We start from the raw sequence: 17402 nt of genomic DNA on the forward strand, positions 1-17402 counted from the left end.
TTTTAAAACGCTTGTTTAGTCCTGTTATAAGCCCCTCGGATATAAGCCCTCAAAAAACTCCTTACGAAGTTGCATAAGCCCAGGGCTGATAACAGGAAGTTTATGGTATTGATTTTCAAGTACTTCACACCGTGTCAGACGATATTTGGACGGAAAAATGTTTCATGTGTCAGGTTCCCCAGACACAAAATCCAAAGGTCGTCAGACATCCTGTTTATATTTTTCATTTTTCCCCGAATCCTTCAAGAGCGTCATTTTAAAACATCTTAGCCTGTGTAAAAGTAGTAAGCTTGCTTCTCAAGGTTTTTGAATCACATTTCATGTCGAATGATAGGTTGTGTTAGACACATTTGAATCTAAAGAGTGCAAAAACAACTTAAAATGGCGCAGCAAGGTCCACCAAGGACTGGTCTTACTCACAAAGCGAGTATTACAGACCTTGTAAAGGATTTAGAGCTTCTCCGTGTGGATACTAAAGATTATGGGGAGACAATGGACAGCATGGTCAGGGCTCTAGACTTAAGGATCGAAGAACTGAAAACAAATAATGGAACTTTACTGGAGGTATGCTTTTCCTGTGATCATTTTTTTTAATTATATTTTTTATCGAAGCTTACAGATAATTTGTATTTCTTATGTTCATAAAACGTCCACACTTTCAAATTCGAACAAGTCCCGCCTCGTCGATAATTAGGGCTCTTGGTCAGTTGTTTCCTTGATACTTAAGTTCGTGAATGATCAGGATAGAGGTTGATGATCGGAGTTCCTTAGGGATGGTCCGGAGGAGGATTAATGATCCACGATCACTCGGATCATGGTGAATCAGCGGTACCGATGAATCCTTGTCCGGATGTGGTTCAGCAGTCCTTTAATGCACCATGAACCGAGTCATTTGAATTCTCATGTCAGAGAAAAAACCTATTTAAGAATCTAAATAGCCCAAATTTGCTAATCACCATTTATGTGAGAACCTGTTTAGGCTAACTTCGAAAAATCCAGGTTCTTAGTCGCGGGTTTTTACTGTATGTAGTGAGAGTCGCGAGACTGTGTAGAACGCTATTTTCCTGCCTAACGCTTTGTATTGTCGAATGTTGAACCACGTAATCGTGAACATTAGAAACGTCGCAACAATTTCCTTAGGACTATCAAATATTGCTGTTTTAGACAATGATATCGCATGTTGTACATTGTATATCTTTGTGTACCTAAGCTACAATGCGCCTGCGGGAGCTAAACAAAGTGGAGAACAGCTTCAACATTTCGAGAGGAAGAGAAGTTAATAGACGATGTCATTTATGACAAAATGTTAAGACACAAGAACCCGGGATCACTATTTTCCATTTTTCTTGGGTTTGCTTTCACAACGAACAAATTCTTCCAAAAATGCGCTCAATGCTCCTGATTCAGCGCGAAAGGAAGTCATAACAAAAGTAAGAAGAACGAGGAAGTAAGGTGATATTGATAGTATTAAGGAAGTGAAAGATTAGTATGTCACGCAACGGGTTGGACGTTGTCAATGTGTAAGTGATTTGAAAGACCTCAGATAACATGACCTCAATCAGGTTGGCGTCCAGCGGTTTTAGTGAAAACAAGGGTAAGTACGTCGTGTAACATCATATAGTTTGGTGGGGTGCTCAGTCTTGCGGGCTCATAAAACCTGGTCTCGGTCATTGTTATTTAAGGATTTTCAAGTGATTTTCGTTGATTCTCTATTAAGACTATTAAACGGACACATAGTGTCGGTCCAGAAGTTGAGACTGTATCCTTTTTGCTTAATGAGGGGTACAATTTCTTAAGAAATGATAATGCTATTCATTACATTATTCGTTCTTTTAGGGTTACAACAAGATCGTGAAAGACCTTGAGCAGACTCATAAGCAACAACATGCTTTAAAGGACTGTTATTCGAAAATAAAGGAAGTTCTTTCCAATACGCAAGGAATTTCTCTGCAAGAAGAGGCCGACTTTCTGAACAGAGCTGAAAAATGCAACAAGGATCTCGAAAACAAGAAATTCACAGTTCTCGTAGCGGGTAAGGAGATTTAAGAGTATCATTTTTCCCTCGGTTTACCAAGGATTTTGAAGACCATCACCTCACCTCCATAAAATTCTGTGAATCACAGTGAATTTATATATTCCTTTCATAAACCACTTTTTGACTAACTATAAAATCAATTCCCCAGCCCGAACAATTTTATGCAAGCGGTAAATCACCTTTCTATAAGACGACAACACTTACTGACGTAGAACGACTTTAAAGTTTAACTTTATCTTCAACAGGAGAGACCAGCGCGGGGAAAAGCAGCCTGATAAACCTATTACTAAATGAACAAGTTCTTCCAACTGGCCTACTGGAGAACACCCGTACTATCTGTGAAATATCTTATGGAGCCAAGCAAGAAGCAGAAATACATTTTGCTAGAGAAGGAGAGCCCTCCCTTATACTAGAGAATATCAAGTCTGATACCTTAAAACAGTACATCGAAAAACCAATCGGTCATAGAGACTGGTGCAAAAAAATTGAAATCAAGATACCTAATTCACTGTTGAAGGTAATCTAAAAGACAATAATCAATAGTTATGATTTAGAATCTTTCTGTCCGTTTTTTGGTGATTTTGATATTTGTACGAAGGCTAGTTGGTATGGCATTGGCAACTTCATGATACGTAGATAACGGTCTAATTAAGCTTAATTTGTTTCTTTTTATTCGGACACGTTTTCGCCATTATCGATGGAACAACGTGTACTGTCGCAATTCAGTGTAATAATCATCGCACTTCGAAGTAACGGTTGCAATTTTTATTAAGTCTGTCGCACTTTGTTATACCTGTTGCAATTTGCAATAAACCGCGTCGCACTTGGTAACAAACAAGTTACCGCAATTTGTGATAACTGTCCATCGTACTTTCTAACAATTTAAGCTGTCGCAATTGGTAATACTGTAATTCCATCGCACTTTGTAATAAACGTTTTGTGTGTTAAAGGTCAAATTAACCAAAAAATTGACATATTTTCTTTTGTCGCTTTACCTTCACCAAACACTAAAAAGAACCATCCTAAGTGAGATTTGAGTAAAGATTTTTCTTCCCAAGCCTTTATAGAAAGATAAAAGATCAAAATCCGAGCATTTCCGAAGACTTCACGAAAACGTTTCTGAAATGGCCGCGTGATAGACTGGAGACTACGTGACGTCAATGTTGGTCTTTCAGGGCCGAAAAACGTTCTGCGCAAGCTTCTGCGCATCCCTTATCGCCTGCGTTTGTTTGTCTTGTTCTGTGAGAGTTCTGACTGAGACTGAATGAAATAAACGAGGTGCGAACGTTTGCTCCTTTTAAAGGCTTTTTTTTTTGTTTTTGTTGTTGTTTTTTCGTCACTTGAAAATTACTTTGGATTCAGAACAACCAATGTTAGAGTAAAAACAGATCATCCGTCAGTCTGAGGAGGAATAAAACAATTTGAACATTTCCAAAGAGGTTTGTATTTTTTTTTGATAATTGTGCATTCGATTTGTGAATTGATTTTGTGTCCAGTTCTTCGCCTTCTTTCGCCGGGCTGAATTAAAACCCGCTTGTATTCTGTTATTAGTAGTTACGGTTAGTTTTTTTACATGCCCAGATTCATTTACCTTTGCAGAACCAGCTTTATCCTTGTCTTATGTCAAAGAACCGTAATGCTAACGTTTGCGAGTGAACAAACCTGGGCACTTAAAACTTCATCGGAACTATAGAGAGCTAGCAAGCTTATTCGAGAAGACCAGACTACTTCGATCACTTTTCTGTTGCTCAAGTAATGATAGTCAGAGTATTTTTTTTTTCTTTTTCATTTTTAATTACGTAGTTTTGTTTTCTTTCTGTACGCAAATTTTCCTTTTCACTCGCTGTGGAGTAGCTGAGAACGACAACTGCCGGCAGTGACTTCAAAACAATTGACTCTTTGCCGGTAAACAATTGCTGGAGCTGGATTTTACTGAAGCGAGCAAAACAAATCCTTATGTGCAGTATTCTCTATTTTCTAATGATTCAGTTAAGGTGACTCGTCCCAGTTGTTTTGGGGGGGTACCATCCTACTTTGAAGCTCTTTGGTATCCCCACCTTTACTTTTATCGTAAGTCTAACACATAGAATGGATAACATATAGATCAATCTACAATATAACATAAAATATTTGGCGATCGGAGTAAATGTCACGTGGTTATAATGCCACGCCCCTTTGAGGTCTGAGTCGAAAATCTGCTGTTGCAGGCATTTTTTCGTGAAAATCTCTCGGCTACACATAGCGCGCATTAGTGCCTTGCGCTGAACAGAGTTTCACCAAAATCGCAAAGACCCAATTCGAGAAATTCAGCGGTTTCCAAATTTAGGTCATAATTTATGCGAAAATGATAAGCAAACTTTACACGGATTATATCTAAAAAACTATGAGATTCATCTCTTTATTTTGAGCATCCTTATAAGAGATGGGTCCTTGCAAGTCAGCAAAACGCTTTAGGGCCTTGTAAATGCGCGCGATTTCGAGCAAAGCAAACATATAGAAATTATAGTTTTCGCTATTTGTTGACATTTGTCAGCGTTTAAGAGTCTTTCTCACGAAAAAAAGCATTTTCTTAAAAATTCGTAGCTTTTTTTCCTTCAAATTTTTTCAGGGCCACAATTGATTAACTAACTACCCGGACTCTGAATTTCATGGTCATTGAAAAACTGTGACATTATCTTCTATAAGCCCAAACTTGAGTAAACAGCCAAGCGTGGTCATTGCACGCGTGCTGAACAAGAATGCTGTATAATGACAGACTAGAAACAATAGACAACTCCCAAAGCACAAACTCAGCCAAAACGCTAAAAATCTTCAATGTTTACTCAAGTTTGGGCTTATAGAAGATAATGTCACAGTTTTTCAATGACCATGACGATTCAGAGTCCGGGTAGTTAGTTAATCAATTGTGGCCCTGAGAAAATTTGAAGGAAAAAAAACTACGAATTTTTAAGAAAATGCTTTTTTCGTGAGAAAGACTCTTAAACGCTGACAAACGTCAACAAATAGCGAAAACTATAATTTCTATATGTTTGCTTTGCTCGAAATCGCGCGCATTTACCAGGCCCTAAAGCGTTTTGCTGACTAGCAAACCAAATCTGTTATAAGGATGCTCAAAATAAAGAGAAGAATCTCACAGTTTATTAGATATAATCCGTGTAAAGTTTGCTTATCATTTTCGCATAAATTATGACCTAAATTTGGAAACCGCTGAATTTCTCGAATCGGGTCTTTGCGATTTTGGTGAAACTCTGTTCAGCGCAAGGCACTAATGCGCGCTATGTGTAGCCGAGAGATTTTCACGAAAAAATGCCTGCAACAGCAGATTTTCGACTCAGACCTCAAAGGGGCGTGGCATTATAACCACGTGACATTTACTCCGATCGCCAAATATTTTATGTTATATTGTAGATTGATCTATATGTTATCCATTCTATGTGTTAGACTTACGATAAAAGTAAAGGTGGGGATACCAGAGAGCTTCAAAGTAGGATGGTACCCCCCCAAAACAACTGGGACGAGTCACCTTAAATCTTATACATAATTGGAAAGGAGTTTTTGCAGTAATGTAACTTTAACTTTGTTTGAAGGAAATCTTACTTACGCGTAGGTTTTTGACAGGTGTTATGCATGTTCAACTTGACAACACAAAGCAAAATTAATCTGCGCGAAACGATCAAGTTTAAAAAACTATGGTTGCTTTGAAACCGATCTTGGGGAAGGTTTACTAGATAAAGATTAACTCTTTTCTGCCCACATATCAACGCCAAAACTTCTACATCGAGGATTTTGTTTATATTTTAGTGATCTGCGAAGCTACAAGTGACCGATCGAGCGTGGGTTTTAAAATATCAGCTCGAGTGCGACAAAGTTCAGTGACTTCAAACACATTGTGGGCAAACTTGAATTTCTTTGAGCAGATTATTATACAAAGATATTTTGTTTTTGTGTCCACGGTGGAGCTCCGGACCTTATATATATCCAGGAACTTTCTTATACGAACACATTTTGTGAATGCATGTTGAAAAAAATCGGACTTGCGCACGCACATTTCCAGTACAACTCGTTAAAGTCCGCTTTACTATGATGTATTCTTCGAAAAAATAAATAATAAGAAGGTTATAACCACAGCTTGCAACTTTTGAAGACAATTTGCCTGTTCTTTCCAGGTTTATGGCGGCACAAACCACTTCTGCGCCAAGTCGACTCGAAAAACTCTGTTTTGAATTTCCCGCTTTTTTTCACCTGACCAACATTGACGTCACAAGCTGTTTTTTCCGACAATTTTTCCGACCGCTCTAAGAAGATAAGGGCCAAAAAATAGCAATTTTTAATTGCGAATATCTCGGAGATACTTGCTTCAATTGAGCTGAAACTTCACAGTATGTTTATTTGGTTCATATTCAACACATTTCACTAGAATTGAACTAAAATAAAAAGGTCGAAATTTTGGTTCATTTGACCTTTAAGAAAGCGAAGAATTACAAACTTGAACGCAACTTTTAATCCGCTCGTCTAGGCTCAAATACACCAACTTACAACAGGATGTACAGCCCGGGAAAACGACTTACAAAAATCCCTCGAACAACTGGGCGGAACAACAAAGTCACGTGACATGAAATCTACATAATCTGTTCTTTGAGTCTCACAGGTCCAGTCTTACAGGCTTCTTTATGACTCGAGTACGAATACGATGGGCTGTTACATCCTCCCCACCTTGCCCTCCTTCAGAGAGGACAACCAACTCTCCTCTTAGGCAAACAGGTACACTTTTAATATTAACAGGGTTTCGTTCGCGGCTTCTCCCCAACATTAACAGGAACATCAGTTTCGCGAGAAACTTGTGGGGCTGCAGCATCAATTTCCAATCTGTGTAAGCGTTGAACAAGCCTGTTGAATATACCTTTCTGTGCTCTCACAGTAACCGTTCGCATGAGTCCGTCCTTGCCAGGATGAACCTCTTCAACTCTAAAAAGTACGATATCGCCTTCTCGAATGGAAGGGCTTTCCTTTTGCCATTTACTTCTCACGGACAGCAGATTCAGATATTCTCGTTTCCAACGTTTCCAATAGTGGTTACCTAATCTCTGTAGGTAAAGATACCTTTCGACAGTTCTTTTACTAGATTCCTCCAAGCTATCTTCTTTACTCTCAGGTAGGTGGTTAACTGGTCTACCAATTGCAATATGAGCGGGTGTAACCGGTAAAGGGTCTTTGAAATCGTCGCTCACTGCCGTTAACGGTAGCTAGTTGATGATACCTTATTTTTAAATTAATAGTGTGTTCAACTCAGAAAAGGTGAGAAGTGCATGCCTTTCCAATCACTTTACGCAGTGGTTCTTTGATCGCTCAAAAAAAATCGTTCCCACAATCCGCCTCGCCATGGTGAACGCTCTGTGACGAATTTGCACGTAATCCCCTTCGACGACAATTCAGAATTAATTCGGTCTCGATCCAACGTATCACACATCGTTCGAACTTTGAGCACTGGGTTCATCGTACAATTTTGGATTTCCTTAGTTGCTTGCCGTCTTAAAGGCCTTTCACGTTGTCTGACCCCACTGTATGGCAAAGACCTCTGCGGCTTGTCATGCGACTAAAGGCTTGTAGGAATTTATCAGTGGTAAGGCGGTGTGTTAGTTCCAAGTGTATCACACGAGACGATGCGCATGTGAATAGATAGACGTACACTTTCTGCATGGTTGAGCCCTCTTTTACATAAAGTGGTCCTGCAAAATCAGTTCCAACATGCACGAAAGCTGGTGAACATGAAACTCTCTCCTCCGGTAATGGGCCCATTTTCTGCGAGCAAGGTCCAACTCTCTGTTTATGGCAAACTACACATCTTACGATAACAGGTTTGACTTCTCGTCTACCTTGGATCAGCTAAAATTTCTGTCTTGCAGGTCACGTGGTGGGCTCACGGCCAATGGAAAGGAAGAAACATTTGCAGCGAATGATAAAGTGGGTTAGCCAGCCACCAATTCCATATCTCTTCAACTTCGCGAGGAGACGCTGATGAGGAACAGAATAAAATACATCTACTTTATGCGAGTCATTTCTTGCTTTGACCCATGAAATGGAAAGTAGCGAGCAATTGCGATAGACAGGATTTTGGTCACAAGAACCCCAAGGGAGGTGATTCAACAACGTTTGTAGGGTCCAAAGTTGCTCAGATAACTTATCATTGCATGCAAACCATCTTTTACAAAAACCAGGCTTAGGTAAAACAGAAAACGTTAGTATAACCACAAAACTATAAATTGAGGAAATGTCTGTGAGAAGTACATTCAACTGTTCTAAATAAGCGAAGATATAAGGAATTTCGGTAATATACGCACTTGATGACGTCATCACTTTTGATTCTGGGACGCCGTTCTCAGGGTCCTCTACTACTCGTTACCAAGTAGGTAGAATAAATCTCAGTGTTACAGCTTATTCGTACTCGAGTCACAAAGAAGCCTGGAAGACTGGACCTGCAGGACTGAAAGAACAGATTATGAAGATTTCGTCTCACTTGACCTTGTTGTTCCGCCTAGTCGCTCACAGAATTTTTGTAAGTCGTTTTCCCGGGCTGTACATGCTGTTGTCTTAATCCGCTCGTCCAGGCTCAAATACACCGACTTACAACAGCATATACAGCCCGGGAAAACGACTTACAAAAATTCTGTTCCTCATCGCGTCTCCTGGCGAAGTTGAAGGGATATGGAATTGGTGGAAATCTCCTTAACTGGCTAACACACTTTATCATTCGATGCAAATGTTTCTTCCTTTTCATTGGCCGAGAACCCACCACGTGACCTGCAAATAACTGCCTACAAATAATGGTGTGCTCATGCGAAAATGTCGTTCAACTGTTTTTGGCTGCAAATACTATTCTGCTCATGCGTAAATGAAACCACGCTTTTCTCCTTCTTGCGATCGCTCTTGCGTGAAAATAGCAGATCGCTTCGCTTCCCCAAGATATTCCTTAAAAAACAAACTCGGTGGTCGAATGATAAAACAATTATCGACCAGGAATCAGGTAGACGAAGAACCACTATGTGGATGTGCTACCTGCAAATCGTTATTTATTTATTTATTTTATTTATTTATTTTATTTTATTTATTTATTTTTATTTATTTATTTATTTATTTCATTTATTTATTTATTTAATTATTGGACGAGGTTGAGCAAAATATTGTGATTTGTCAGTGTCTCGCAGATCAATGATTTGCCTCAGCCTTCGGCTTCGGCAAATAATTGATCTGCTCGCCACTGACAAAGCACGATATTTTGCTCAACCTCGTCCAATAATTGCTAATTATCGTCGGTAGAAAACAAAGAGTCTCATTCCGTGGGCATTTTTCTCCTTGGACACTGGTCACCTCTGGTGTTCCCCAAGGTAGTGTACTTGGGCTAGTCCTTTTCCTTGCCTATATTAACGATATCACAACCGGTGTAAGGTCAAGTATGCCCCTGTTTACAGATGACAGCAAGGTTTACAGGATTATTTACGTCAAAACGACGAGAAACAACTTCAATGTGACCTCAACACGCTACAGAAATGGGGTGAAAATTGGCAACTTCGTTTTCACCCTGACAAATGTGAAGTTGTACGTGTTATCCGTGCGAGAGATCATACTAGCTATCCTTACAAACTCTCTGGTTGTGCGCTTCATGCTGTCACCGAAACGGTTGATTTGGGGGTCTAATTGTCTTCTAATCTATCCTGGAAAATCCAAACGCAGAAAGTTGTAAATAAAGCCAACAAGATTGTTGGTTTTCTTAAAAGGAATGTTGGTGCAGGGAACAAGGAAGTCTTTTCTCATCTGTACAAGGCCTTGGTTATTTCCATTCTGGAATATACTGTCCCTCTCTGGTCACCCCATTTGCAGAAGAACATTGACGCTCTTGAATGAGTCCAACGTAGGGCCTTGAAAATACGCTCTCCCGATGTCATCTAGGGACTCTCCGTACGAAGAAAGACTGGCAATGCTTGGGTGGTCCAGTCTTCAATCAAGGAGGTTTTATCTCTCTTTGCTAGAGTGCTACAAGACTATTCATGGTCTTAATGGCCTCAACTGTAATGATTGTTTTGAATTTAATTATGGTAAAACAAGATCAAACCATTCATTTAAATTAAGACAGCCATTAGCTAGAGTAAATTGCTTTTGCACTCATTCTTTGTTAGAATTATTAAACAGTGGAACGCTCTTCTTAAAGAGATAGTGCACGAACAGGATTTCAGCATTTTTCGAAGTAAACTTAGAAAGTATTGTAAAATTTTGTAATTTTTTTTAGCCATTTCTTAATTATTCTTAAATTTTACATTGTAGTATATATTTTTTATATTTTATGTAGTGAACGACCTCGATATGGATAACCTCTGACGTTTCCTTTTATGTATCCTTACATAATGAATATTTATATTTTTTAAAATATAAAATCGGGAGAGCTTCTGTCGGTCGTTTCCTTGTTGTACGTTGTTACTTCTTGATTAACGATCAATTGCTAGATGAACGTGCAATTTCTTCGGTTGTTCTAACCTTAGTTCACCTCCGCCTATGCAAAGACAATGTGTTTTTTCGATTAGGGGGAACTGAACATTGCTCTCCATGGGTTTAGACGACATGATAAATATTAACGTTTCTACCAGGTGAATCAAAATGAATTATCAATACGCAGAAAGTTCCTGCGAATTTTATGGAACAACAAGGGTAGAAATCAGAAAAGTTCTTGCTTAATGATGCAAAACACATAATGAAGAAAATAATTAACGCCACTGGCTGTTGGGTTTTGTAAGTTATGTTGTTTATCTTTTCAAAGCATGCTAAATCCTCCATACCACTCTTTCAATAGATTTTTGTTAGTCTCTCGAAAAACAGCTGCAACAAGCAATGCAGAAACGGTAATTTCCAATTGTATATAATCCGACAATGAAAACAAAGTAACCGGATACAAACAAGCCGATGTGTCACAGCAAGTTTGATGCCGTGACTGAGATCATAGTCATAAAAGCGAATCTCATAGGATGTGATAACTAAAGTCTATTACAAATTGCGACAGCTTGGTTTATTACAAAGTGCGATGGACAGTTATTACAAATTGCGAGAGCTTTTTTGTTACAAGGTGCGACATGGTTTATTACAAATTGCGACAGGTATTACAAAGTGCGTTGATCATTGCAAATTACGACAGTACAGCCGAGTCCTGCAAAACGGACCGAGAGCTCAGTAGCTGTGTGCAGATTACATCACTTCATGAGTTGCTTCAGAGTTATACTTGGGAGTTGAGCATCTTCAGAGGTGGCTGATCAGTCGTTTAGTCTCTTCTATATCACCGCCGACTGTAGATAGAGGCTAAAAACCATTTCCTTTTTGTCTTCTGATGTTCTTCTGCTCTGCCTGTTGGATGTTTTCTGCTACCCCGGTCGCCTCTCCTGTTCGTCCACACGTCTCGAGGTAAGCTTGATTACCAGACGCTGTTCGGGAAATGAGTCCGCGCTCCTCCCCCAAACAGACGGCCGGATGCATGCGTTTGCTATTGTCAATTACCACCAATCAGATCGTTGCCTGCTCAAATCGAGCAGGCAGCATAAATTTATCATCGTGGAGCAGATTTCAAACGGCGGATGCAAAGGTGTTATTTGATGCGGCGTGCGATCGTGTTTTAGCGCGTTTTGAGTTTAAAAACATGAAATATTTACAAAGAAAAGCGTTAGCTTAGAGAAGTTGGAAAATGGTAAGTATGTTTTTGAAATTCAACCAACCGAATCTTGGTCATAAATTATTTTCCAGTCTGCATGCAACGATGGTTGTTGACAGCTAACGTGAAAAATACTATTGTCAAGTGCATTTCTCTTGTAATTGCACTCCAAACTTTGCTTATGCAAGATCAATGTAAACACCTTAACCCGGTACGTGTTTCTACTGATTTTTATGGCGAATACTAAAGCGACCAAGAGGCAAAGTACAACATGTGTTTGGTATTTTGACCTTTCCAATTTCCGGTGTTTGGTAACGACGCATAAATTTACGTCACAGGCACGATAGGCACTTACGCGTCCAGCTGTCTTTTCTCGGGGAGGGCCGAGAGAGCGGCGGAAATCGAGCCTAGTGTCGGGGTAACCTGCGAGTACCATCATCTGTGCTGATTTTAGTGAAATTCACCAACAATAGACGGCCAGAAGATCAAGTAGATGGCCTTCAAAAACTAATTTATAATTCATAAGCCCATTGACCTATCAAATGGTTGATGATCAATCTCGTGTAGTGATATCGATAAGACCTCCTCTTTATTAGTATGCGGTATTTTATCAGATATAAAGTCACTGCAAGTGACTTATGAATATTAATCTGACATAACAAATGGTGGGTATATTAAATGTCCTTTTTACTATTTACACACTCAGTAAATTTACTATTGCACAGAATTAAACTTTGTTCTTCCAGAAGTTTAATCAGCCACACCCAAAAGTTCAGTGACGCAGCCGTAATATTGGCTTAAGCACTGTTCAAGCGTTACACTTGGGAACAGGGCGCAAGGCTCGATTGCTGGATTCTTGTTTTTCCTCCCATTCGGCTATTCCAGAAAAATTTTCAAAGACCACTTTGTTACTGCACGTGTTGACTTTTGGGGTAGCATTTTTGATTAACTTCCTCTCTTCCTCGGCCTTTTTAGGCTTCCGAAAAGCTTTGGAACAGGACGCCATGTTCATTTCGAAAGAAAAGTTCAAAACGTGTGAGAGATTTGATTTTCTTGCATACTAGTATCATACCTGATATTTTTTTTCGTATGTTAATTTCCAATGTTCAGAAAAGCCCCATTGTTATCAACTCTATTGAGACACGCTTTAAGTCCGGGAATGTTTTTGAAGACGTTCATTAAACTCGCAGCACGTGTTTTATCGGGTCTAAAATCACTTGCCTTCGGCTCATGATTAAACCCAATAAAACACTGCTGCTCATTTATTAAACATTACATAATGATGTTATCGGCTCCTTTGATAGGTGCAAGGCAGTCTATCCCAAAGCCTACCTAAATCTTGTAGCACGCCCTTTGCTTTAATCTTTCATTCCCTTGCAGGGAGGTGTGGTCATTGTAGACAGTCCAGGCATTGGCGATTCGGAGAAAGTCCGTAACATTGCGTTGGAATATTTGCCACAAGCCTTCGCCTTTATTTACGTAATCAACAGTCCGAATGCCGGAGGAACGCAAGACGACAGGGTAAGTTGAACATAGCACCCATTTCTTAGTGACCAGTTCTCTTAATACAGGTTCGTTTTAAGGAAATGAGGGAAGAAAAGTTTTGGAGTCCCTGACGCTTAAGTCTGCATTATAAATAGTCTTACACTGGCTGGTTCTTTGCCGGTATATCATACCTGCCGGAACAGTTACGCTTTTCATCCGTGTTTCAAGAGAAATTTTGGTTACTTTCCAGTGAAGCGGGACTAGAAGAAATTTCTGAAAATATCACGGTATAAAGTTTCGGTTGGATCCGACCGACCGGAGAAACCACCTTTAGGGTGCCTTATGCCAGTTTCTGTGCCTAGCGATGCACTCATTAAAACTGCCCTTTTCCCGAGCAATTTCTGGGTGCACCGATGGGAAGCCTCCCGTGTATATGTGGACCATAAATTCCACAGTTTAGGAATACATGCACTCTAGAAAAACGAATCACTAAACAAACTTACAGAGCCACAAGGTGGTGTTTTCCAACTTTCTACTCTCACGCAAACTAAAACAGATGGCCTTTCCCAAACATTTTGCGGTGATCATTCAATATTGTGTACCACTTATCACTGACAGACGATAATCTAATGAATACAATGGTCTGGTTATTTATTTTCTTTTAGCTTATGCTTATTGTGAGGGAATGGCAAAAACTATACGGAGGAGACAAATGCACCGGCCTCACTTCTGAGTCTGCTTTGTTCGTGTGCAACAAGTGGGACGACGTGGAAAGGCAAACAAAGACCAATCCGTTAACCCCAAAAAAAATTAAATCTGAAATCATCTGCAAACTTAAGAAGGAAATCCCTAAACTTAAGCAGAAATCCCAGGTAATTGAAATGTCGGTGTTCTCTGCAGCCCAAATCCAGCAGAAGTTTGGTGTGATGAGTGATGATTTAAGCAGCCTCATAAATGGACTTCATCGCCTTCTTCCACTTTGTCTCGAGAAGAAAACCGAACACTTCTACAGGTAATTTGAATGTCTCGGGAGTGAGCTTAATACGAACACCTCTTGGTTAATATTGCTAGTTTCCATGTTACATCATCGTAATGCAAAATCAAAACCTACCAAGTCTTCTGAGTTCATTATCTTCAGGCACAAGATCCCCTACAACCTTTAATTATCTTTTTATCAGTCACACGTCAGCGAAAGTGCGACCGAAGACGGGGTCTCCTAATATAGAGCTGTCACTTACTGAAAAAACAGCAAATATGGAGATGAGATATGCTTTGATTAGGTTTGATTTGTGCTTCCTGAACCGTCAATGTTTTGGTAATCTCCCTCGCAGCCGTTTTTTGGGGGAGTGTTGCGTGACATCCAAAAAACGGCTGCGAGGGAGACTAATGTTTTGGGGGATTTCCTCAGTACTAAGCTACAGAAATTTGGCTACAAACGTATGGCAAACAGCTGAAGCTACCGACGGAAAAGACTGATAAAAAACAGTTTTTAACTAGTCATTAAACCGACACTGAACCATTGCTTTCTACCTATTACAGAAAATATGGGAAGATATGTGTAAGACTTACCCACGTTCGTGTCCACTTGACATGGGGTCCGTTTACTTACAGATTTCACCCTGCGCTGTTTTAAACTGGAACTAACTTTTTTCTCACAATTTATTAGAATGACAAGTGGCTGTCTCAAGTCCTTATCTGACCAGGTTAAAGTTGAACTTAATAAGGCAAAACACAACCAAGAAGAGCGACGCAAAGCTCAGCAAGACGTTGAAAAGAAGCTGGATAAACTAAGACAAGGATCTTTCATAACGGAGACTGACAAAGCACTCTCCATGCACTTGAACGATATTTCTCAGCAAGTCAGATCCTATTTACTACAGGATGACGTAAAACGCGCATTTTGCACATGGGAAAAAAAGGATGCGCCGCAAATCGACGACATTCAACGAAAAAAGGTGGAAAACCTGAAAAAGATTTACAACCAATGCCTTGAGCAACGGTTGGAAAAACTTCTCCAGACTCTGATAAAGAGGGATGAACTGTTTTTCAAGGCTCACAAGGACTTGGAGGAGAGATTTCGTCAAGAATTCTATGAATTTGAGAAAGACGTACGAGACATCGATCTGGTCCTTATTGGCGAATCCACACACGAAGCATTCCGTTCTCCCTTGGATGCAAGAGTTAAGAAATTCATTTTCCTGACAAGCGTCGTTTTCATGCCAGTTCTGTTCCCAATTGGTTTAGCTGCAGGTGTTTTATCTGCGCCGGTAATTGGATATTTGGCTGTCGACAGAATCGTGAACGAAAGCCGGTATCAGAGAAACGATTCCTGCCAAGTCCTAACAGAACTATCCACGCGTTTCCTTCAGAGAAACATTGACCAAGTAATTTTCGATCGAGTTTCGCAAGAATTTACCGAAGAGAGGGAACGCATAGATAGTATCAAGAGATGCTATAAGGAGCTGCTTGAGAAATATGAAAAGAAATGCAACGATCTCACCAAAAGCGAAGATGAAAAAACACGAAAAAGGAAGATCGAGATACTTATTCCTTTGAACATAAAGCTTGAGGATATGAGTCAAAACCTAACCTTTGATTCCATTCAGTATGGCATACGAGTGATGTCCCCTTCCTGCGAAATTGACAAAAGTACACTTAGTTACAAGGGAAAACTTGGAAGTGGCTCTTTTGGCGAAGTTTACAAGGGAGAGATCACTCTTTCAGGGCGTGAAGGAAAAGAAGTAGCTGTCAAAAAGCTAAAAGACACTTCTCAGGCTTCAAAGGTTGCGTCCTTCGTCAAAGAAGCAGAAATACTGATGTAAGCGAGTTTCTTTCACAGAAGAGTTGATTCGCCCTAGGCTTATACTCATTTCGCTTTCGTTGACGACCTTCCTTCCATGTCTGTGGAAGGAACCGTTGGCAGGCGTTTTAGAAAAAAAGAGAGAAGGGAGAAGGGGCAAAAGGAGCTCTCCTTTGTTTTCTCGAACGCCACATGTTACGTGTCCTACCTTTTGATTACCTGAGACCAAAATGTTAAATATCAAACTAAGAACTAAAATAGAGCTAAGCTTACCGGAAAAAAGGACTTCTTTCGCTTCTTGGAAAATTAGTTTGTAAACCATTTAAAAATCGTCAAGTCTGACCACTGAATTGTCCTAAAATAAGTTTATCTCGAAGTTACAGGAGATGAAAATATTATTTTTTTGCAGGCAGGTAAACCACATCAATATAGTGGCGATTTATGGAGTAGTTATAGATGTCCAGAACGACCAGCTGTGTTCCTTGGCCCTCGTCTTTGAGTTGTGCAAGGCAAGTCTCGAAAATCACATCTTCCAAAACAGGAAAAATGTACCGTGGGAGACAAAGAGCGCAGCAGTTCTCACATGCCAATGGGGTATTGACATTTTAGATGCTCTGGATTACATTCACGGAAAGAGAATCGTTCATCGGGATCTTAAGCTTGGTAATGTCCTAGTAAGTCATTTCAATTAAATTCTCCCCTGTAGCCTTTTAAACCGTGGACGCAAACGATTGTGTACACTGGAACCCATCCTCGGAGACCCAGGGGCAGATAGTGGGGACGAGGGAAAGTCTAAACGGGCGGAAAAATATGGCACGAAAAAAAGTAAAGAACGGCGAGAAGACCCCCTGGGGACAATGTCTTACCACACCAGTTCCAAACGGTCGCCGCCGTTCTGGCTTCTGATTGGTGCCAGAAAACCTCTGGTAAGACATTGCCCCAAGGGCTCTTCTCGCCGTTCATTACTTTTCTTCGTGCCATATTTTCCCGCCCGTTTAGACTTTCCTTCGCCCCCTTTATCTGCCCCTGGGTCTCCGAGGATGACTGGAACCCTGTTGCAAACGATGTCTTGTGTTGCTACTGAAATGGAACGTACGCTTGTTTTGCCCAGTAACGTGCTAATAATGGTTAAAACAACTCGTAATATAGACTTGCCTTGCGTGGCTGTTATAATATTGTATTGGAGTCCTTCTGGGAGACGACAATTAGGGACGCTGACCGCCAAATGAATCTACAAGGCCAAGTTTTCTTAGAACTGACATATCGCGACTTTTAAAATAAAGGGTCAGTCGTCTACATGACCAAATTAGACCTATAGTATCTCTTCCACAGGCTACCCAGGGCGTGGTGGGGAGCACGGACTTGGGTGCTGGAGATGAGCGACAAGGGCGAGTGTG

General features: G+C 40.2%; 1 protein-coding gene across 3 annotated transcripts in view; it reads left to right on the top strand.

Moving 5' to 3' along the window:
• Positions 1–242: 242 nt before the first annotated feature.
• LOC140950040 (uncharacterized) overlaps positions 243–17402 on the top strand; it is a 19910-nt gene continuing 2750 nt past the window's right edge. For all 3 annotated transcript variants that reach the window (XM_073399203.1, XM_073399204.1, XM_073399205.1), the window contains exons 1-7: positions 243–564; positions 1837–2032; positions 2281–2552; positions 13101–13241; positions 13871–14217; positions 14872–16023; positions 16415–16679. In XM_073399203.1, the coding sequence (XP_073255304.1) occupies positions 382–564; positions 1837–2032; positions 2281–2552; positions 13101–13241; positions 13871–14217; positions 14872–16023; positions 16415–16679 (2556 nt within the window). In that variant the 5' untranslated portion in view covers positions 243–381. The remainder of the gene's footprint in view (positions 565–1836; positions 2033–2280; positions 2553–13100; positions 13242–13870; positions 14218–14871; positions 16024–16414; positions 16680–17402) is intronic.

Source organism: Porites lutea, chromosome 10 (assembly GCF_958299795.1).
Source record: "Porites lutea chromosome 10, jaPorLute2.1, whole genome shotgun sequence".
NCBI lineage: Eukaryota > Metazoa > Cnidaria > Anthozoa > Scleractinia > Poritidae > Porites > Porites lutea.